Source organism: Taudactylus pleione, unplaced genomic scaffold (genome assembly GCF_031769625.1).
Source record: "Taudactylus pleione unplaced genomic scaffold, aTauple2 ptg000064l, whole genome shotgun sequence".
Taxonomy (NCBI): domain Eukaryota; kingdom Metazoa; phylum Chordata; class Amphibia; order Anura; family Myobatrachidae; genus Taudactylus; species Taudactylus pleione.
Genome location: NW_028284466.1, coordinates 5,882,210 through 5,905,712, shown reverse-complemented (window position 1 = coordinate 5,905,712; position 23,503 = coordinate 5,882,210). Strand labels below are relative to the sequence as shown.

General features: G+C 43.4%; 1 protein-coding gene across 3 annotated transcripts in view; it reads left to right on the top strand.

Moving 5' to 3' along the window:
* ARHGEF6 (Rac/Cdc42 guanine nucleotide exchange factor 6) overlaps positions 1-23,503 on the top strand; it is a 133,303-nt gene that overhangs the window by 106,302 nt on the left and 3,498 nt on the right. For all 3 annotated transcript variants that reach the window (XM_088465777.1, XM_088465775.1, XM_088465778.1), the window contains 4 exons: positions 16,781-16,874; positions 18,492-18,581; positions 21,668-21,767; positions 22,334-22,388. In XM_088465777.1, the coding sequence (XP_088321903.1) occupies positions 16,781-16,874; positions 18,492-18,581; positions 21,668-21,767; positions 22,334-22,388 (339 nt within the window). The remainder of the gene's footprint in view (positions 1-16,780; positions 16,875-18,491; positions 18,582-21,667; positions 21,768-22,333; positions 22,389-23,503) is intronic.

The following is a 23,503-nucleotide window of genomic DNA, read 5'->3' as shown; positions in this document are numbered from 1 at the left end:
CATGCTGAAGTTTTCTGTTGTGTTCTCCTAAATGTTGTTTGATTCACAATATTAAAAAAAAAACACAACTTCACAGTTGTAGGCATGTTCTGTGCATTAAATGATGCACACCTTCAAACAATCCATTTTTATTCCAGGTTGTGAGGCAACAAAACATGAAAATTGCAAAGGGGATGAATACTTTTGCAAGGCACTGTATATGAGCATTGATACAAATCAAATACAACAGTGCAATTTATACAAAGTGTTCATATCTCTAAAAAGGAGGTTCCACATTTATAGCAGGTTTTGCACATCTATTGACAATCAAGATCTACATTCACATGCAAACCATTTACAGAGAAGTATTTTTTGGGACCCCTGCACAAGAGCTATTTTTATTTGTGAAGAGAACTGATCACCTGCCCACTTTCAATAATAGAACCCTTTCACACATGCATTTTTAAAATACACAGTTATTAATGGGTGATTTATATCTAAGGGGTAAATTTACTAAGCTGACTATTTCTATTCGATCTCATCCAAGCTCAATCTCGGTTGACATCGTCCGTATTCATGTGTTTCATTTTTCAAACAGGTTACTGAATTTACTAAACTGCCGAGTTGCTGTCATTCATGTTGTTTGATGGTGTAATCATTCGATATCATTTGGATTTAGCGTTCGACTTTGACTAACTCGAACAAACAGATGCACAGACAGAGCAGGGAGATCCGTGACACATGCATCCGTGTGTAAAAAAATAAACACAGATGTACAGACGAATCAGTGAGATCCGTCTGTGCTTCTGTGTTTCAAAACATGAAAATCTGTGCAAAAAAGAAAAATGTGTGGCCCCCTCCCCAAAAGAACAACCAGCACCGGACTTTGGAGACCCAGTACTGGCTGTGCTAAATACAGGGGACAAACGATGTAGGGGTCCCCTGTATTAAGCATAACCAGCACCAGGCTATTCCGAACTAGCCCTGCTTGCCAAAATACAGGGGACAAATGACATAGGAGTCCCCTGTATTTAGTGCAACCAGCACTGGGCTCTGATCCGGTCCTGGTTCTGGAAATACAGGGGACAAAAAGTCCCCTGTAATTTCCATAACCAGCACCAAACTTTTTCTAGTAGGGGGGTAATGCCACAGCCAGGGGAACCCTCTCACCGGGTACCCCGGCCAAAGCATTACCCCATACCACACAGAACACACACACCGTGAAAGTAAAAGTTTATTAAAACATACATGCACACTCACTATCTCACATACTCGCCTATGTATCCCTGAAGCCATTTCGCGGTCTCTTCAGTAGTAATCCAAAGGTACCTGTAAAAATAAAATCCATACTTACCTCTCCCTATGCGTGTATCACGTTCTCTTCGTTCCAAAGTAGGCATCCATCGGGCTTGGCAAAACAACAAACCGAAAATTTGCGGACATTAGTACTGTCCTCTAAGGACCGTACTTCCCAAATGACGGCTCAGTGGCGGGATTTCACTATAGAAATCCTGGTCCTGAGTGCTCATCGGCTGAGAGGCGAGCCTTCCGCCTCTCAGCCAATGAGCGGTGCCCTCCATTAAAGTCAATGGTGAGAACCGCAAAGGTAACGGACAACTCACAGAATTGAGTTGTCAGTGATGGTTAAGTATGTTGAGATGTGAAACTCGAATTGAAAGAGGTGTTCTATTTGAGATTTCTATTTTAGGTCATTTTGGCGTCTTTTGCGGCCGATTTGCACTATATATCGGCCGTTATAACAAATACGAATCCTTAGTAAATTTTCAGGTCCTCTTGATGTCTATTTCAAAAGACTGCCGAGTTGAATCGATGGTCTATTTGTTCGAAAACATGTTATCTGATTTTCAGGTGTTTCACGACCAACTTTTAGACATCGAATGTAGAAAGTCAAACGATTTTTTTGCGATAAGTAAATTACGAATATGCAGTTAACGGACGATTTTGCCACATTCAATGTCATTCGAGCTTAGTAAATTTACCCCTAACAATCTAATATGGCTTTTTGAAGTAGGATATTGGGATTACAGTGCCTGATTAAATAACGGTGCATATTTCTTTAAATATGCCATAAACTCATTCACACATTCATCCCACACATATAAAAAAAAAAAATATTTGTGATTAAGGGGGAGATGTACGAAGCCTTGAAGAGATATAGAGTACCAGCCAATCATCTCCTAACAGTTTACAGGCCGTGTTTGAAAAATGACAGAAGCTGATTGGTTGGCACTTTATCTCTCTCCAAATGTTAGTACATCGACCCCTAGGTGTGAAAGGGCTCTCTCTTATAACCTGTGTTATCACTAAGGCAAAAGGCAAATATAAAGGATGACTATTGGTTCTGCACACAGCAGCCTCCACTCTGTCACTGATCCACTTGAAGTAGATATGGGCACTTTGGGTTTGTCAGCATCTCCTGGATATTTTTTTATAGAAAAGCTTACACATTTGACTGTGCTGTTTGCTGTTTCTGCAGGCTTCTAAAAGAAGTTTTATTTATTTTTTTGCTTTTTTTGTGTGCATTATGTTGCATTAACACTGCTTTTTGTCACTTACAAGGCAGTGTGTGAAATTGTATTGCTTTATTAAAATGCTGTGAGATAGTTCTTTGCAATAATTTTTTATTTATTTATTATATGGAAGGGCACTTTATCTTTAATCTTAAGTGCAAAAGCAAAAATATCCTGAATGCATTGCAATGTGAAATCTAGTTTGTATCAGTCATATCCAACTTTATGTAAGCGGAATAAAATGTCCCTGTATTTTGATGGAATTTAAATGTTTTGAACCATGATGTCCTTCAGCAACTGAATGTCCAATGTTACACCATTTAACCAATATAATAATAGTCAGGTTTCCATGAAAGCACAGCAGCCTGGTGTTCTCTGAGGATACTCTATGATTGATTAAACAAACATAGTTCTCGCTGAAGTCTATATTCAGCCCCACAAGAGAAGGCAAACCGCAATTCATTTGATTTACAAACAGTCTTAGTATGATACAACAGGGTTGTACAATTCTTCTTAGGGATACTGTATAGATAACCGCTTTTCCTCCTACTTACATACGTTACCTCTTGAATGACGTCATTTCTTTTTACCCGAATTTTTGGCAATGTTTTTACAGTATTTTACACAGAGAGAATTGCTTGTTGTTATTACCCTTGAAGACTCTATACATTAGGAATAATGGCGTCCATAGAGTGGTTGAGTATTGTATCCAAGGTCAATGCAAATGAAAAACAACTCTTCTTAAATAAAAACTTTTTCACAGAAATATTCAGCTGACCTAAAACAATGTATTTCTAAAAGAAATAACTAACCAATAAATGAATCAGAAAGTTGCAAATCTCTTAAATTGACAATTCATTACAAGTAAGGCTATCTATGCAATGTATGTAGGTATTGCTATTTTAATGACTTGTTTTAACATTTACACAATATTGATGTCTTTAAAAGACAACTCAAAAGTGAGAGGAGGGAAGCCGCTTTGTAAACAAAGGTCAGATCTGTATCCAGATAGACAATTGACAGTAAAATGGTTGACCCCAAATGGTCAACAGTGCAAAAGGTTGACCGGATTAAAAGGTCGACAGGTTCAAATGGTTGACACAGGTTTTTATGTTTTTTTTCAGCATTTTTAGGGTTAGGCACTTGGGGGAGGATTAGGCTGCTGGAGAGAACAGTTAGGTTTAGACACTAGGGGGAGGGTTAGGTTTAGGCACTAGGGGGAGGGTTAGGTTTAGGCACCAGGGGGAGGGTTAAGGTTAGGCAGCAGGGAGAGAGTTAGGGTTAAATTAAAAAACAAACAAAAAAAAAAAAACGTTGACCATATGTGTCGACTATTTGAACCTGTTGACCTTGTAACCCTCAGTCAGTCGACCTTTTGCCCCTGTCGACATATTGCATGACAACTGCTGTCGATCTGTTATACCACACCCGGCCGGGTTGTCGGTTCGCTATAACCTGGATGGATTGATTTTATGGGAAATGGAAGGAGCTGAAACACTGCTCAGGGCTTTATAGAGTAAAATAAGAGTTTTAGTGGCCTATTTAATAAACCTTCGAAAAGCAATTACTTCAGTAAAAATTCTTCAGGGTCCATAGGGCTCCACAGGGGAGACAATGGGGTGTAGGTGGGACTTGGAGGACCGTACACCAACAGCAGAGTCTTTCATATCTAGGATGCTTTGGTCATTCCCTCTATACCCCGCCTCCACAGCCTGAGGGGCAAGTCCGTTTCATTAGTGTCCGGCAGGAGCTGGGCCACTGTTTTAACAGTGGGGCTGCTATTAAGCAGCCCAAGCTTATTATTATGATTTAATTTTATTTTCATTTATTTTACTACTGAGCAGCAGCACGAGACAGTCCTTTGGACGTCTGCACTGCTGCGCCATCACCCCTCCGCGACACCAGCCCTCGGCTAGGTACTCCCGGCGGGCTCCAAGGGGGGACCTAGCTAGCAAGGCTCCCCGGACCTCAGACTGCAGCTGGGACTTAAGAGGACAGGTATAGCAGATCCCCGCTGGCAGGGACCTGCGTCTATATGCAGTCTTGCCTCCGGTCTCAGGAGACAGACCGGAGACACTGATGTGGAAACAGGTTCGTCCGGGACTCCACTAGACCACCAGGGCATTACTGGTGCAGAGCACAATTAAAGCCAGGGGACCCGGTGGTTAATGTCAGCATATTGGAGAAGGCGCTTTCCCTGCGGCCCGTCCCCCAAGCTCAGGGAGCCATTCCACTGCGGTTTTGCTGCTCCTTCCTCACCCTCCGCTCCCTCTGAGACTCACGGCAGCCATTTTCTGCAATCAGGTCTCTGGGAACGCTGGGTCCAGTCTCCTTGTATACTTCTCCCACGGGCCAGCTTTATACAGCGCTTTATCCTCCAGTCACTGCGGTCTGTGTAGTTGGTTTTAGTGCCCACTGCAGTTATATTGTATATTCTGCATTTGTATGTGACTTGTGCTAGCGCTGCTGTCTGTTTTACTATTACTGTCAGCTTATACCTTTCCCCTCATTCGAATATAACCCTGGCATACTAAGGTATAAGAGGGTTCATTGTACCTCACATCTCCCTATATTCGTGAGGGCTATCAAACACTGTATATCGCTGTTGCGCACTACACTGTGCCATATTGCACATACATCTGGGTTGCACACTGCACTGTGTCAGATTGTGTGTTACATTATTCTTGCAGCTATGTCTGGCAGAGGCAAGAACAAGCAGCCTGCTGCTCCCACTCTGATGTCTTGTAATTCCTGCTCAGCAGGCTTAGCTTCAGAGCACCTCATTCAGGGTGGTCTTTGTGCATCTTCTTATACTGACCTCTCCTCAGGACCTGGCCTGGGTTACTTTTTCACAGGTGCTGGCAAAAATTGCAGACCACCTAGTAGTCCCTGTGGTAGCTCCCCCTATGGGATGGCCACAGCAGGGACTCCCTGCAAATCCTTTGCCTCCCCCATGGGTAGACATACTTTCTACCTCCGTGCAGAGTCTGGCGAATACCTCTACAGCCTTTCAACAAATGCTGCAAAGACCCTTACCTAGTAAACCTACTAAGCGTGCTGTGTTATCTTCTCAGTCCACCCAGCTATCAGATTCTGAATTATCATCTGGGGAGGCAGAAGACAAAGACCTCTCACTCTGACTCCCCCTCTGAAGATGAGGAACCTCCCTCTAAATTGATTACGCCTGCACTTGTGAGAGCTGTAAAATATATTCTTCAAATAGAACCCGCTCCTAAAGCAAAACAGCCACTCTTTAAAAGACCAAAGGTAGTTTTACCAGAGTTTCCTCACTCTGATCAGCTATCTGATCATTTGAGTGAGACATGGAATATGCCCAGTAAAAGATTTCAGCTGCCTAAACGTTTAAGTTCCTTTTATCCTCTTCCCGTTACTGGTTCCACTAAATGGGAAGTTCCCCCAGCAGTGCATTCCCACGTGACACGACTGGTCAACAATGCTACCTTAACTATCCATGCTGCAACCTCCTTGAGAAGACTACAGATAGAAGGATGGAAGCTTGTCTAAAATCTATATACTCTCTTACAGGAGCTATTACTCATCCTGCTAGGGCTACGGCCTGAGTGACAAAAGCCATTGAGAGTTGGGCAGAGGCCCTAGAAGAGACATTTCCCTCTGATGCTTCGAGGGAACAGCTGTCCTACATATCTCACATTAGAGATGCAGCCTTCTATTTAGGTGAAGCCGCTATGGATACGGCTCTCCTAGTCTCCAAGGCATCTGCCACTTCTGTAGTGGCCTTCCATATTGTTTGGCTTCACTCATGGAAAACAGATTCGGACTCTAAAAAGTCTTTGAAGTCTCTGCTTTCTTCTGGGGAGATCCTGTTTGGCCCAGAATTTGATAAAGTTGCGACTACCTTGGTAGCTTTCAAGACGGCGTTCTGCCCTCTGCATATAATGTGAAGCCTCGGATGTCATCTTTTCGGTCCTTTCATCCTCAAGGAAAAGCAAAAGGTCAGTCCTTTCCAAGGCATCAGGCATCAACTAAGGCCTCCAAGCCTAGGACCAAACAGACCTGGGTTACTAGGCGTCCATCTACCAGATCTGAGGACAAGCCTTCAGCCTGTTGGGGCAGGCTACATCAGATGCCTGGGTAAGAGAAGTGGTCTCCCACAGATATGCCCTATCCTTTCTGAGGCGACCCCTCCCCCAGCAGTTCTTTTGCACAGGACCTCTATTGGACCCAAGCAAAACCTTGCTGCTCCAAAAGGCCATTCAGTCCTTACTGCTCTCACAAGTAATATTTCCGGTCCCCTCCTCACAGCAAGGGAAGGGCTATTTACCCTTTTCTTAGTTCCGATGCCCAACGGGTCTCATCGGCCAATCCGCAACCTCATGTCTCTGAGCAAGTTTATCAGGGTGCCCAGGTTTCGTATATATGTGCAGAGGGCTCTATTATCCTGGCTATGGAGCCTGGGGACTTTTATGGTGTCTCTGAAATTCAGAACTCTTACCTACATGTACTTATAGCGCCTTCTCATCAACAATATCTCCGGTTTGCTATACTACAGCAACATTTCCAATTTCAGGCTCTGCCTTTTGGCCTTTCAGTGGCTCCTCGGGTCTTTACCAAGATCATGGCAGTTATGGCGGCCTATCTGCGTCGTCAAGGGATCAGACTGCTCCTATACTTAGACGATCTCTTGCTGTTGGCCAGCTCCCCAGAAATTCTTCACCACCATCTACAGGTAACCATTGCCTTTATACAAATGCACGGTTGGCTGATCAACTGGAAAAAGTCTTCCTTGACACCCTCTCAAAGAATGGTACATCTGGGAGCCCTTCTGGACACTCAGGTTCAGAGAATCTTCCTAACAACAAACAAAATCTCTGTATTACAGCACCAGGTGCGCAGACTACTACACAGTCACCGAGTGTCAATTCACTCTGCAATGCAGACCCTGGGATCCATGGTGTCCACCTTCGACATAGTGGAGTTTGCTCCGTTTCGCTCCAGGCCCCTCCAACACCTGATCCTCTCCAGGTGGAATGGGCTGCCCCATCTGCTCAGGTCCCAGACGATGGGCCTCTCCCGGGAGGTTCGCCTGTCCCTAGCCTGGTGGCTACAGACATTCCACTTAGATAAGGGACGCCCCTTTTGGATCCCGGACTGGGCACTCCTCACCACAGACTCAAGCCTTCGCGAGTGGGGCACAGTGACCGTCCAGCACTCCTTCCAGGACCATTGGACTCCAGCCGAGGCGGTCTTACCAATCAACACCCTGGAGCTCCGAGCCATCTAGAGAGCCCTCACTCTGGCTCAGGACATTCTTCAGGGCAGGCCAGTACAAGTACAGTCCGACAATGCCATGGCGGTGGCCTACCTCAATCAGCAGGGAGGTTTTCGCAATCGGGTGGTAATGTTAGAATTGGCACGCATTCTCAATTGGGCCGAACATTAGCTCCCTGCCATCTCTGCGCTGTTCATCCCGAGAATTCTCAATTGGGAAGCGGATTTCCTCAGCCGTCACGACGTGTATGCAAGAGACTGGTCTCTACATCCAGAAGTCTCTCAGCTCCTTTTGGACAAATGGGGTCTACCGGCTGTGGACCTCATGGCCTCAAGACACAACCACAGACTTCTAGTGTATGGAGCCAGGACAAGGGACCCCAATGCGGCCTTCGTGGACGCATTATCTGTGAGGTGGACCTTCCATTTGGCATACCTCTTCCCTCCAATATCCCATCTTCCTCGGTTTCTTCAGAAGTTCAAACAGGAAGGGGGAACAGTCCTGTTGGTAGCTCCGGCTTGGCCCAGACGCCATTGGTACTCTGATCTTCAAAGTCTCTACATAGACATTTCTCTACGCTTAGACAGGTTGTCTCAGGGTCCCTGTATAGATCCGGACCCAGCCCACCTGTCTTTAACTGCTTTGCTCTTGAGATATCCCTCCTAAGGGCTAAGGGATTTTCTAGCTTTGTGGTCCAGACCATGCTCAGAGCACGTAAACTGGCCTCGGACAGAATTTATCACCGGATATGACATACATATTTCCAGTGGTGTGCACCTAGAAGCTTTGACCCTCAAGTTGTTAAAGTTTCTAGAATACTTGCCTTTCATCAGGCTGGATTGGATCTTGGACTCCGACTAGCATCTCTGAAAGTGCACGTCTCTGCTCTGTCCACCTGGTTCCAGAACAAAATTGCTCCTCTACTGCATGTTCACACCTTTCTACAAGGTGTTCTATGGGAATCGGTATGAAATACCGCCGGCCGCATGGCCGACAGATAAGCAGAGCCCGGCAGCGGAAGCCCGACAGCGCTGGAAATCCAGATCGTCGCCAAGGTAAATATAGACTAACCTAACCCTCCTTAGTGGTGCCTAACCCTAATCCCCCCTCTAAGTGCCTAACCCCACCTTCCCCGCTTCCTAACCCTAAGTCCCCTCCCTGGGGTGCCTAACCCTAAGTCCCCTCCCTGGGGTGCCTAACCCTAAGTCCCCTCCCTGGGGTGCCTAACCCTAAGTCCCCTCCCTGGGGTGCCTAACCCTAAGTCCCCTCCCTGGGGTGCCTAACCCTAAGTCCCCTCCCTGGGGTGCCTAACCCTAAGTCCCCTCCCTGGGGTGCCTAACCCTAACCATCCCTCCCCCTAGCCTATCCCTCCCTCCCCCTAGCCTAACCCTCCCAGGGGGGTGCCTAACCCTAAGTCCCCCCCTGGGGTGCCTAACCCTCCCTCCCCCTAGCCTAACCCTAACCCTCCCGGGGTGGTGCCTAAACCTAAGTCCCCCCCGGGTGCCCAAAACCTAATCCCCCCCGCGCGGCTGCCTGCTCGCGGCGCCCGGCATCCCTTCTATCGGGATGTCAGGCGTCTACATCATACACCTCGCCGGGATATGACAGTCGAGAAGCCGGCTGCCGGTATTAAGGCAGCCGGTTCCCGATTGTATACCATTCTATGTATACAAGCTCCCTTTGGCGCCGTGGGATTTGTCAGTGGTTCTCAACGCACTTCAGGAACCTCCATTCGAACCCCTGGAATCAGTGGATGTTAAGTGGCTCACTGCGAAGACTCTGTTTCTTCTGTCTATAGCATCTGCCCGTAGGGTATTGGATTTAGGGGCGCTATTCATGTCGCTCCCCCTTTTTAATCTTTCATCAGGACAGGGCTGTTCTTAGAACGCGCCCGGGCTTCCTTCCCAAGGTGGTTTCTAATCTCCACAATAATAAAGAAATTGTGGTTTCTGCCTTTCAATCGCCAGACCTCTTGGCAGGTGAGGCTTCTTTGGATGTGGTCTGTGCTCTGAAGATCTACGTGGACCATACTAGTTCCATCAGGAAATCAGACTCCCTCTTAATCTTATATGGATTCCATAAGAAGGGTTGGCCAGCTTACAAATAGACTCTAGCCAGATGGTTTTGCTTGACAATTTCACAGGCCTTACATGCAGACTGGCCTTCCTGTGCCAGCTACAGTATCTGCTCATTCTACTCGTTCTACAGGGTCTCTCGTGGGCAGCCCGGGGTGGCGCCTCTGCTGAATAGCTATGCAAGGCGGCCACGTGACCTGTCCACACCTTTCTTAGGTTTTATGCCTTTGATACATTTGCCTCCTCAGGATTCTTCCTTCGGGCGCAGGGTTCTCTCAGCTCAGGAGCGTCCCCCCGCCCTTGAACAACTGCTTTGGGACATCCCCATTGTCTCCCCTGTGGACCCCTATGGTAAAACTTACCCTTGTTATGTCTCTTTCTTCGAAGTCCATAGGGTCCACAGGGCACCCGCCCTGACGCACCTGGCTTCTATGGGTTTCTTCTCTTGGTCACTTGTTTCCTTCTCTGTGTGAGAGTGTGATTCTTCAGTGTACCAGTCTTCCTTCTCTCTTATCTTGCTCCTGCCTTGGGCTTGTTAACAAAACTGAGTTGCCCTCAGGCTGTGGGTGGGGTATAGGGGAAGGACCGGAGCATCCTTGGTTGAAAACCGCTGCTGTTGGTGTCCAGTCCTCCAAGTACCACCTACACCCCATTGTCTCCCTGTGGGAACCTATGGACTTCGAAGAAAGACAGTTAACAAGGGTAAGTTTTACCATAACTCTCCTTTTCTGTCTGTCTTAGGGTTTTTAGCTACTTGTTAATGGCTACTTGTGATAACATTGGTTATCAAGTATTACCCATGATAACCATGTACTGTGATAGCTTCCCCACGGCATCATATTTAAAAAGGACAGTGTTCGTGCAAATACTGCAGTTGCCCTTCATTCACTATCACATCTCAGGATGGTGATCAGGAAGAGCGATGTAGGAAAATAATGCTGTATAGATACATTTTAAGTATTTTATCCTTTTAGAAAAAAAAACTATACCAGCTTTCTGTGCAATGTGTATACCTGTATGTGACTTCACTGTGCAGACAGGAACCCCACCTGGCTGGTAAAACATACTGCAAAGTGTTACTGGCCAGCATCACCGGAACCTGGGCATCACTCATCTGACATGGTGTTTTTGTTTTGATTTTTTGCTAGCCGCAGAAAATCTCTCTTTTTGAGCCATGTTCATAAATGGGCTCCTTGAACTTGAACCTGTTCCTGATGGGCAGTTAAGTGCAGAGATCTGAGAGAGGAGCAGCACTTGAGTAGTAGGAGGAAAAGTGTACAAGTTTTAACTGCAGAATTCTTACTTGCTTTGAATCTGTTAAGTGGAAGACCACAGCAGTTTGTTTAACTGAGAGGGTGTGGGGGGAAACTAAAGTTCTGCTCTGATTATACTGAAACACATGATTGAGATGGAAAACCAGCCCGGGAAGTTTATGGAAGCAGCCCTAATGGGGGTGGAGTCTGTCAAGAGGGACGGGATACTTCCTCCCCATAGGGCCTGATTATGAGTCAGAGTCAGTCGCGGTCTTCCTTGCTTTTTTTGATGCAATTGCGTCTGCAACTTTATGCTAATCCAGCTACAGTGCCTTTCCCTGGTATACATCCGTGCGTTCAAATATGTAAGGACTGAGATGCTCACTGTCAGTGTTTACAGACGCTGCAGTCATGCTTTGTGTGTCTTTAGACACCACCAACGGCTGCACCATTGAAACTTTCACTAGCCCTATGCTAGGTGCAGATCATCTGTCTGTGCAGGGGCATTTCAAGAGAGGAGGGGGCCTGTGTGCAGTCTCCATCACAGGCCTCCTAGTCTCAGTCCGGCGGCCGGCAGTGTACTGCATGCACTAGAGTGTGCCCAGAGTCTATAGCGCATGTGCAGGTCATCGGGTAAATAGCCGAGGTGGCCATTTTCCCTGTACTGCGCATGCACAAATCTATGGGAAAATGGTCGCGGCGGCCATTTCCCAGGCATTTCTACAGCGCCGACGTGGGACTCCAGAGAGGTAAGTATAATATGGGTGCGGTGTGGGCCCTGCACCCATTATAAATACGCCCCTGCGTCTGTATGGCCTCCGATGTGAGTAGTTCAATGTCTCTGTACGCAACCACTTTTAGCAAAACACCCGTGTCACTCCAGTAACACACCCCATACTAAGAGACATCCGTGTCTAATTAGCCAACCTCCTATGAATGCTCAACACATTTCTAATACACTACACTACTTGGTGAGTGCATCTGACTCAGTACTGCAACTGTGTACATACACCATTGGGACGCATGTACGTGCAACTCAGTCGCATGCACAGACGAAAAACATTGCACAAGAAAAAAAAACTTTGGCCCCCACAGAAAAAAACAAATACATTGGGCTTGATTGAATTCAGTGCGATGCTGAATAGCCCCAGGAGGGACCTCTCAAAGCTATTCAATTCGGTACGCTGTTTGGTCCGAATAAAGGATTTCTCATGAGGGTGCGAGGAAAAATACGACAAAAGTGCCGGCCGCAAGGCTGTTTTCCGGCTTAGTGTGGCGCTAGCAACCTCACAGCCGTCACTTTAGTCTGAGAATCCGGTTCTCTCGACTAAACATCCAAATTAAGTTGCGAGACACGGCATTCTCCGACAACTGTCGGACCAAACAGCGCAGTGGATTTAATAGCTCCGGGAGCTCCCTGCTGGGGCTATTCACCATAGTGCTCAATTGAATCGAGCCCATTGGCCACTACAGGAAAACAAACACACACATCGGCCTCAATAAGAAAACAAACACATTGAGCATAAACGAAAATAAAAAGACAAGATTATCTGGTCCAGTGCACTGATAGGTCTCAGTATAAATTTATTGATTTGGTATCCCCTGGAAAAATTCTAAAATATAACTTTTATTAGTAAATTCCAAAATAAATATAGTGTATTCAGATATATGGCGAAATATAAAATAAGTAAAGAGAAAGATGTGAAGAATATTTAGAATTAGTGATGTTGCTGCCGGTCAGCTAGATCCTATTATAGTATAGTTACAGCATTATCTATATTCATATCATCACTCCTATCTGATGGATATTTTGAAAGCCCATATATTGTGATTTCTACACATATAAATCTAATGGTGCATACACACGATCAGATTTTTTCTTCAGATATGGACGATAACGATTTAAAAATCGTTCAGTCGTTCATATCTGAAGAAAAATCGTTCATATCTGACATGCCTGAACGATGGACGATCAACGATGCGCGTTCCCGTTTGTCAGATAACGATATCTGACATCTGATGGGTTTGCAGTCAGACTTGGACGATTCCATTCATTTTAATGCAGTCAAAAATCGTTCAAATCGTTCAAATCGTTCAAAACTTTGGTCAAATCGTTCAAATCGTTCAGATCGTTTAATCGTTCAATCGTTCATCTGACAAATCTGACAAGTCTGACAAATCTGACCGTGTGTACGCTCCATAACTTGGAAGGGACTCTTCAACCATTAAGTTAGTATTATCTGTTGTTATAACAGAGAGAGTACTCTTTGATAAATATGATTTATCAGTAGCGATTGTTATAACAATAAAGATACTACTTTATAATGTTATGGTTTACTGTTTATTTACAAATCTAGATGCCTAGGAGAATAGCTATTAACAAATTATATCTGCATTGCATTCTGTAGTTCATAGCTACTAGAGATAACATGCACTTACTAATAATTTGGATACAGTCCGTGCATAGTCTGTCATGAATTGTGTGCACTTGTATTTGGTAATCAAGTATTATGTTGTTATCCAAAACAAAACAAAAAATGCATGTATATGTTATTGGACAGTAGCTATAAGTGACTACCGCACAACATAGTGCGTACACACTGGACGATTTTAAAGATTTGTTGTTCTGATGCATCGGAATCGGGCAAATCATTACAAATCGTCTAGTGTGTAGAGGCCTTATGTACTAAGCCATGGAGATAAAGTACCAACCAATCAGCTAACTGTCATTTTTCAAGCACTGCCTATAAAATGACAGGAACTGATTGGTTGGTACTTTATCTCTGTCCACTTTCTCTCTCTAAGGCTTAGTACAGGGGTCTTCAACCTTGGCCCTCCAGCTGCTGTGGAACTACACATCCCAGCATGCAGTGCCATAGTTTTAGCATGTTATTATATCAAAAAGGTAGCAGGCATGCTGGGATGTGTAGTTCCACAGCAGCTGGAGGGCCAAGGTTGAAAACCCCTGGCTTAGTACATAGACTCCATAGAGAGATAAAGTACCAACCAGTCAACTCCTGTCATTTATCAAACAGTCTGTAAAGTGACAGTTAAGCCGTGTACACACTGGAGCGATGTCTGGCCGATATGCTGTTTCGTACGACATATCGCCTATATCGCTCGGTATGTACATATGTTTGCGAACGCTTGCGGTCGCTAGCGATGGTTTGATGTGCTAACCAGGTTTGATGTGCTGCACTTCGAACTTTGCGATATCGCTAGCGGCCAGTGCATTGTTAATGAATGACGGAACGGTGATCGTTTCGTTGATCATTAAAGTTGTCCAGTGTGGACACACAGTCACTGTTCACGGGCATTCGTTCCGATGTCTGAACGAATGCCCGACGATCCAGTGTATACCCAACTTTAGGAGCTGATTGGTTGGTACTTTAGATCTATCCACTTTCTCTCTCTCCAAGGCTTAGTACTTAGAATAAAATACATCATCAGCTAATGTACTAGCATTTAGTCAAGCTTTGTTTGTACATCAGATAACTTGCTCTTATTCAGTCACTCTGGCAGCATGCTAACAGATCTGTTTTCCACTTTTCAGACAAACCCCTTCTGTCAGTCACTTTGGGTGTAGTTTCTGTGAATACATGTGGAACCATGCAAATTAGCACCTTATAAATAAAGTTGATTGCCTGGAAATGCTCAGCCTTCCTTATTTGTAGCCCTTATGGAATAAGAATCGCTTAGTCAGTGGCACAGACTTAACCACAGAAAACTGTTATATAGGCACCATACTCAAAGCATCCAGCTTGTGACATCAACAACAAGATGTTGGTGGTAGAAGTAGATATACAGACCGTAATATTTAACCCATATAACGTCAGGACAAGTGGTAAAACGTATTTCCCATACTTAGGGGTATATTTTTGTAGCTTCTGCTTCTCTGCAAGTTTGGGGATCCGGTGTAAAGATCTACAGTAAAAAGGTAGACAATGTCTAGACAGACACCAGATTTTAGACAGTCAATATGTCGACACACTAAAGGTCGACGGGTACCGATGGTCAACAGGGTCAAAAGGTCGACATAAAAAAGGTAGACACAAAAATGGTCGACACATTTTTTTTATTATTATTTAAGGTTAGGCACTTACCGGAGGGTTAGGGTTAGACACTAGAAGGGACAGTTAGGGTCAGGCACCTACCCTGACGGTTAGTGTTAGGCACCAGCAGGGAGGGTTAGGGTTAGGCACCAAGGGGAGGGTTAAGTTGAAGATTGGGGTTAGAAAACAAACGAGATGTCGACCATTTTTGTGTCTACCTTTTTCACGTTGACCTTTTGACCCTGTCGACCATTTGTACCTGTCGACCTTTAGTCCCTGTCAACCTTTCGTCCCTGTCGACCTATTGACTGTCTAACATCTGGTGTCTATCTTTCCTTTTTTACTGTAGATCTTTCAATCCACACCCGCAAGTTTGACCTCAAAATTTAAAGTAGCACTAATATTAAGTGTAAAGCCCAGCCTGCATTAAACTCGGTGGCGAATGCAATTAGCGTATTTATTTGCATTTTACGGTAGGGAGATTTTGTTTGAACCTGCATAGGCCGTGAGTAGAATCTGACTTCTGTAGTCAATGCTTGGCCGGCAGCTGTTATGGCTTATCTGCCTCTTAATATTTGTGAGCTTTATATTATGAGGTCAAACCCGCTGCTTTGTAAATATACTCCTTACAGTCAGTACTGTCCCAAGCTGTAACAAGCTAGTGATTTTACAATCTTTATATTTATGTAGATCTGAATAATGCCCATCTATAAATCAAATAAATGTAATAAATAACTCTAATGGTGATAAATAGTGCAACAAATCCAGCCAAAGACAGCTATCAGAAAATGTTTTTTTCACTTTAAGATTACAGTATTACTTTGTGTGATTATGCTGCTGTACATTGCTGGGCAAATTCCAGGACATGAAACCTTATTCTGTTGTTTATGGAAGTTTTTGATGTCAAAAAGATAAAAGTTACTGCTGGCTCCTAAATTCTCACGGCTGACTTCTATATTGCTCATTGAATATAGTTGTATCCATGCAACTAGAAGACCCCAGGGCATCACCTCTACCTGATCATATAAATACATGGCTGAAAGTCACAAGCTACAAAGAAAATGTGTGTATTTGTAAAAATACAAAGTCTAATAAATGAAAGTCGTCTAAAGGCAAATACCCCTTTATGTTTTTTTTTCTTCACAGGGGCACTGAGAGGTAGGGGGTACTACTTACCTGGGCACGAGCCTCTCAGAGGGGTACAGCCAAGGCCCAGGACAGCTGCTGAGGGGTACATATGTCCCCCTTTACAGTGCACAGAGGTGTGTGGCTACACCTCACAGATTTGGCCACACCTCCTTCAGTACCCTGGCCCCTCAACTGTCTCAACAGCCTTGCTTCTGCCACCTGAACAGTGTTGAATTTGGCTGTGGTTTTCTTAGGACTATACTGTATTAAAAATAGTCCTAGTCCCTTTTTTTTGTTATTTTCTACTATACTCGGAAGGGGGGATTGGAAACAAATAAATTATTAAGTTCACCTATGTTGCTCGGGATGCAACATCTGCGTTTACAGAAGCAGATATTTGACAGGATTGCACTTTCTTGTGTTAGCACTTGGCTACATTACACTAACTGAGTAACACTGTTAATGTGGACACAAAATATATGTATGTGACCTCTCTCTACCTTGCCTGCAGGATTCTAGCAAGAGTCCAAAAAATCAAGTAAAGAAATTTCTTCCCAAGAGAAAGCCAGAAAGGAAAGCATCTGACGAGGACTCTTTCAGGAAAAGTATGTTGCCGTTCTTATCATTTGTTTGCTGTTTTCTTTCTTCAAGATTGGGAGTTTAAGGTACAAAACAGAATTAAAGTGTCTGAGCCTACCAATGTGTGGCCTAAAACAATCAAAAAGACACGACAGTGTAAAAACTATATTTCTTGCCATTAATTAGAGGTGCAGATATCCAGCATATACATTAGGGCTAAATACAAGGCTATAACCTGAAACTAGGTCCTGCATTTGGGCCTATATGCTGGCTGATTGGGTATCGGCCTCTCTAATTAAAGGCAAATATCTTTTTACCGTGATGTCTACTTTTGTGTGAGAATAATTTATTTCAGTGCTTCATATCCCATTTATCTCTTTTGATTGTTTCCAGTTATAAATCATTGCTGGCTGCCTTTTTATGGCAATAAAGAAACATTAATCAGATTTATGCACAGAATTAGGTTTATTAAAATATATTTTCGTGTTGCATTTTTTGTAGTGGTGAGTTAAAGTGTAAATTTAAACCCGATGGGATTGTCTTGCAACAACAACTGCTGTCCTATATGTAACGACTGTTCATATACACACTCTAGCACTGTACACCTAACTTTTACTGAGCAGTTTTGTCTATGCTCATGTCATCTGGCGTCAGCAGTTTAAACGCAGCAGCAGTAAAAGCAATTTGTGCCACCCCCTGTAAAATTCTGCACTACAATCACCCCCACCCAAACTCTGGTCCCAAAAGATGACTTACCGGATGGCCAGCAAATGGACAGTCTGGTAGATCCTTTGACATCTTGCCTGTAAACACCAGTGCTCAGTTCACTCTCGCCATCAGTGTGTTGTCTTGGACAGAGCCGACTGTCCAAAGAAAGAGCTCATCGGCAGGAGAGTTGGGCAGACATTGCTGAATGTCTTTTTTTTTGTCAACAATATGTAATCGCTGAAACACACAATCCCAAAAAGTTTCTTGCCAGGGTCCAACAATTAGGCTCAGTACTGGTGGGTTTGATTCTGTAATTCGATACAATTTTTTGGACACGTTACTGAAAAAGAGCACTACATAGTTTATGACCACTGCTTTGCACATTGTTTTTTGTTGGTATGTGCTTTAAATTGTGACCACCTGTCTGTAAGCTGCTTGGTGCGGGAAGCCCTACATTAAGTTTCTCCAATCTCTGTCCATTCACTTGTATTTTATTCCCCACATAGTGCTGCGCTAAGTGTGTAAAGATTCTGCATAAACAGTGACACTATATTAAAGGAAAATTCACCAAACTGAAAATCGCCTCTATCCCAAAACATTACATACCTTATCATCTGGTCTTCAGGCTTTCCACGTTTTCTCCAAGGACTTGTCGCTGCTATAATTGCTCTACTTGTCTGCCGCACCTTCTCCCTCACATCTACCTAGCTTGTCTTTTGTTATACATACTGCCTGGACAACATGTCCCACATTAATGCCCTTTTGGGTTTGGGCTCTATTTAGGATATTCCATGTAAAGCTGAATGTTTAAATTTTTGGTTGACTTTTGGTTTTCGATTTCAATATTAGTCTCGTGATTTTTTTTTTCCATCCCTTTAATTTTATTGTCATGTCATGTGATGTGCAAAGCTTTATTGATGTGCTTACGCTTACAGGCACTGTAGCACTGGAAGAAGACGCACAAATTCTTAAAGTGATTGAGGCGTATTGCACAGGAGCAGGCTTCCAGCAAAACCTCAGTTCTGGTAAATGAAACTAATCTAGCTTTTCATTAAGAGAGGGACTTGTGTAACAGAAATCTAAGATTATGACAAATATGGGAACATTTGCATTACTGCTTTTATATGGAATTTTAGTCTAATATTTAGGACCGTCGTTGTCACGTTTCCATGTGTTGAGAACTGTTTCTCAAGAGGGTTGAGGGAGAGAAAGTTTCCAGTTCTGTAATAGTGAAACAGATTTAATCTTTGTTTCCTGTGTATGTTACAAAACAAGAATATCTCTGAATCAGTAGCTTTGTTGCTTGTTTCTTTTTAACATGAGATACATTTAACACGACTATTATTGTGTGGTATCACTGTGTACTGTGAGTGCCTTTTCTTGAAGCATCAGAGTGCCGATTAAGAGACCTTAGCTACAGTGTGTCTCATTGGCAAAAATAATAAATCACATGTGTCCAGAATTCCCTTGTGTCTAGTAATTATATGCTAAGAAGCAGAAAAAAAGAGATGGATAATTTGATTGCACTAAATTAATCTACAGCGTTTAGAGCTGGATTAATGATTTATCGCAGCGGTTCTCAAACTCTGTCCTCAGGACCCCACACAGCTCACATTTTCCAGGTCACTCAGCAGGTGCACAGGTGTATTCATTACTCACGGTCACATTTTAAAGGATCCTCAGGTGGATCTAATTATTTCACTTGAGATTCTGTGAGGAGACCTGGAAAACTTGCACTGTTTGGGGTCCTGAGGACCGAGTTTGAGAACCAGTGATTTATCGGCTTTCAGCTAACACATGCGATGACCTATCATAAACATTGGAAATTAATTATACACAAGCAATATAGTGGCATTTCTACAGGTGATAGAGCGAGGGCGACACTGTGGATTTTTGCAGATCACTCTATCATTTTTTAATTTCTGATTAAGTTTAACTTGGGTTTAACTTAAACTGCGGTCACCATTTATTCTTTTTTTTTTTTCTCCACCTGGACGTTATACTTCCGCTACATGCACACCCTACCAGATGTAACCTACACAGTGCGCCCCAGATGGCTGCCTCGGTTGGTTCATTCTTGGGCAGGATGTACAAACACGTGGATCTATTCATTCAGTGCGTTTCATATTTCAAATGTTTTAGTCACCTGTAAATCTAATGCACGAACTGCAGCACTGTTTGTTTGCTGCATTTACTAATCCCTGTTTTGTAAAATGTACTTCCACCCCGCTGTATGCTATACTGGTGTGCTATACATCCACTGTATGCTATACTGGTGTGCTATACATCCACTGAAGTGCATCCTCCATGGGCAGGATGTACGTAATGTGGATCTATTCACAAAGGGTATATCATACTACCACACATGTCAGTTTTCCAATATATTCCTTGGGTCCTTGTATATCACCCACAGTGCAACCTTCGTAGTGCGCCCACCATGGCAGCCTCACCTGGTACACTCGTGGATGGGATGAAAAATACATGGACCTGACTATTATGTTGGGACCCTACTCCTAGCATCAGGACACTGCAACCACCCATTTGTGTCATCTCTTCTAGGCGTAACCTATTCCACCCAGGGTAATCCTACGTAGTGCGCCCAAGAAGGCTACCTCATGTGGTACCTTTGTGGGTGGAATATATAACCCATGGAAGTTATTTCCCAAAATGTCTGCACCAACCCCGCAATATGCTTATTGTGCTCTCTAGGTTTCGGTTGATATTAATTATCTCGATTTTGGTTTTCTATTTTTTTGCAACACCAAATCCTTGTACAATGTACCATGTTTTCTGATGTCTGTAAAGCGACTTTGAGTTCTATGGGAGAAAAGCGCTATATAAATATTATTATTATTATTATTATTTAATAATCCTTCCACCAATTGATAGTATTTATCTAATGACAGATTTAGTATATTAATCTGGGCAAAGACTTTGGCCTGATAGTGCAGTATGGGTGGCTCCAAAGCAAACACGACACCTGATCATAATACAATTCAAATCCACTGGTGCGTTATTAGGCATGCTGGAAAATGGTCATAGAAGTCATCAACTATAGAAGTGTGTGCATGAGGTGATGTGCCTACCTTAGAGGCCCACAAGTGTCCCAGAATAATCAGACCACTCCGCTCCAGTGGTCTATCTTGTCCATTTGAGTTTTACTTTACTGTAGGTTGCGTTATCTTTTGTAGCAATGCAGAAACTCGAAGCACTATTTTATATTGTAACTATTAGTCAGACTTAACTCTTCAAGTGAAACCCATGGCTCCCAGTCTGAAATGTTTATGGCTACTGGGTCTTTTAGCCTTGTGCACTGTTTTTTATTTCAAAATTTATATAGACATTTTATATGCTTCATCGAGCATATTATTTAAGTATATATCATTTTGTTAGTATGTGCTAAAATTCTCTTTTTGCATAACATTGTTTTTGTGTGTTTTTTAGTTATCTTTACATTTACATACAAGCTTTTTATATTTTACAATTTTATTATTGTTGCAAACTTACACTCATTGCCTAACTACAGGCATACTTGCCCTAGTGAAATGGGTGCGACAGGCTGACTTATGCAGGGCCGTAGTGGATCAGTGCCATGGCACAGGGCACCGCAGGGCAGGGGTTGCTGGTTGGGCCTGTCAATTTTCCTGTTTATTATCATTCTCACTTGTAGCTTCCTCTTCTTTTATCCCCAGCATCTCCTGGCCTCCCCTATCTCTTCCCTGGCCCTTCCCCATGAGGCATGTCCCTTTTTCAGGTGCACTATCTTATGTCCCTATTTAAAAAATGGGGGGCGCCAATGGTCTCTCTGGCACAGGGCACCAAAGAGTCTAGTTACGGCTCTGGACTCATGACATGGATCTCTGCAAGTTGCCTCATCATAGCTCAGACCCCTCTGTGGGACAGGGCCAAATGATGCAATTCACCCAGGTCCCTATAGTGGCCCCCTTCAAGAAGTCTTCTAGGAGCATAAGAATAAAAGTAGGGAAGTGTGACTACAGGTTAATAGGACCATAATCACAGACTTAGTATAGATAACACATACTCTCTACGTGTGTGACCACATACAGTATTTGGACATTTCTCATTATTTTGCTGATTGCTTCTATTACAGGCACCCGCAAAGATTCTGTTCCGCAGGTCCTGCTGCTCGAGGATGAAAGTCTGATTATTGATGACCTGAGGAGCAATGGCCAAACTGTTCCAGAGGAGAAGTAAGACAGTCTGTAGCTATCTATCCGGCAGTATTCATACACTGGTACATTACCCTACACTGCATTCACTGAGGATGAACACTGCTTAACCTTACTTCAAAACTGATCTATTGATGTGTAAAACACTTTGGGCCTGGCTTAGAGATGATTTGTTTATGGCATGTAAAAATGCTTTGTCAAAATGTGCATGCAAATGATTGTGTTGGTGCAGGGTGTTTCACTTATCTAATAACGTACCTAGCTTAGCCTCATCTGTTGGCTGCTCTTAGGAACTAGTGAGTCTGATAAACAGATGTTTGCCTCAACATGGACAGAAGGGAATGTTCTTCTCTTTTATGCAGTAAGAACTCTGATCGGTTTGCGGGCACATTAGTGTTTTGTTGTTTGCATTGCTTGTTTGGAAATTGAAAATGTAAAAGCAGTCTATTGCATCAGTGAGGAACTACATTATTATCATCCCCTGTGAGCATTAAACCTTCCTCCATAGTAAGCATCATCCGTGTAATTAAGGGACTCACATTGTTTTGTTTGTACCTGCTAATTAGCAGTTTGTGCCTTTGTTGCAGGAGCCTTGTAGACACAGTCTATGCTTTGCGAGATGAGGTCAAAGAGTTAAAACAGGTAAGTCATATACTGAAGATCATTCGGTGTCTGTCTTCATACCATACTTTGGACCTTGTATTAGTTTTAGTGAATATCGCAAAGTAATTAAAATTCCTATATAACATGTCACATCACTAATAGAATTGCATCTGTAATGTCCTTATTAAAAATAATGGAGCAACACTGTGCTGACGTGCAGAAACCAATCGCACATCTGTTTTTATTGTCTAGTTTGCACTAGATTAATAATTAGATGCTTACTGATTGGTTCCTATCTTAACTGCAGATTTGCATGTTGCCTAGCTAATTGCTGTAGCAAATGATGACACAAGTTTGTGTTCGGTACCTGTTCTATGCATTTTTGCATATGAATGGACCTTGAAGATGTATTATACGGTGAATGACTTTATCTATAAAACATGTTGATATCACCTATTACATCTTTATGCCTAGTACTTTGCTGTTTATTTCACAAATATGCAGTGGAGACATAAGGCAGGAAGTGGTAAGTTTCTAGGTTGTTATCTTAATCACAGTGGCCAGAAAAGACCATCACAAATGGTCCAATGGGAAATAAAATGGCAATTGTCACACGAGATAAACCTTCTGTAGTGCCGCAGGTATCATTGTTCTTTTGTTTGTGTACAAAGCAAATTCATTGTATAATACGCCCAAAAAATCCTACTATCTGTGCTGGATGACTGAAGAAAGCCCTATCAGGTACAGAAGGGAACACACAATCAGCCAATCAGAAGCAACTAGCCAATGTTGGCCACTGTAATCAGGCACCTGCAAGTGATAAGGCTACTGGCTGTACCTCCGTGCTGGTCTGCCTCAGTCCATTTATTATTATTATTATTATTATTACCAGTTATTTATATAGCGCACACATATTCCGCAGCGCTTTTACAGAGAATATTCGGCCATTCACATCAGTCCCTGCCCCAGTGGAGCTTACAATCTATATTCCCTACCACATGCACACGCACATACACACAATAGGGGTAATTTTGTTAGGAGCCAATTAACCTACCAGTATATTTTTGGAGTGTGGGAGGAAACCGGAGAACCCGGAGGAAACCCACGCAAGCACAGGGAGAATATACAAACTCCACACAGTTAGGGCCGTAGTG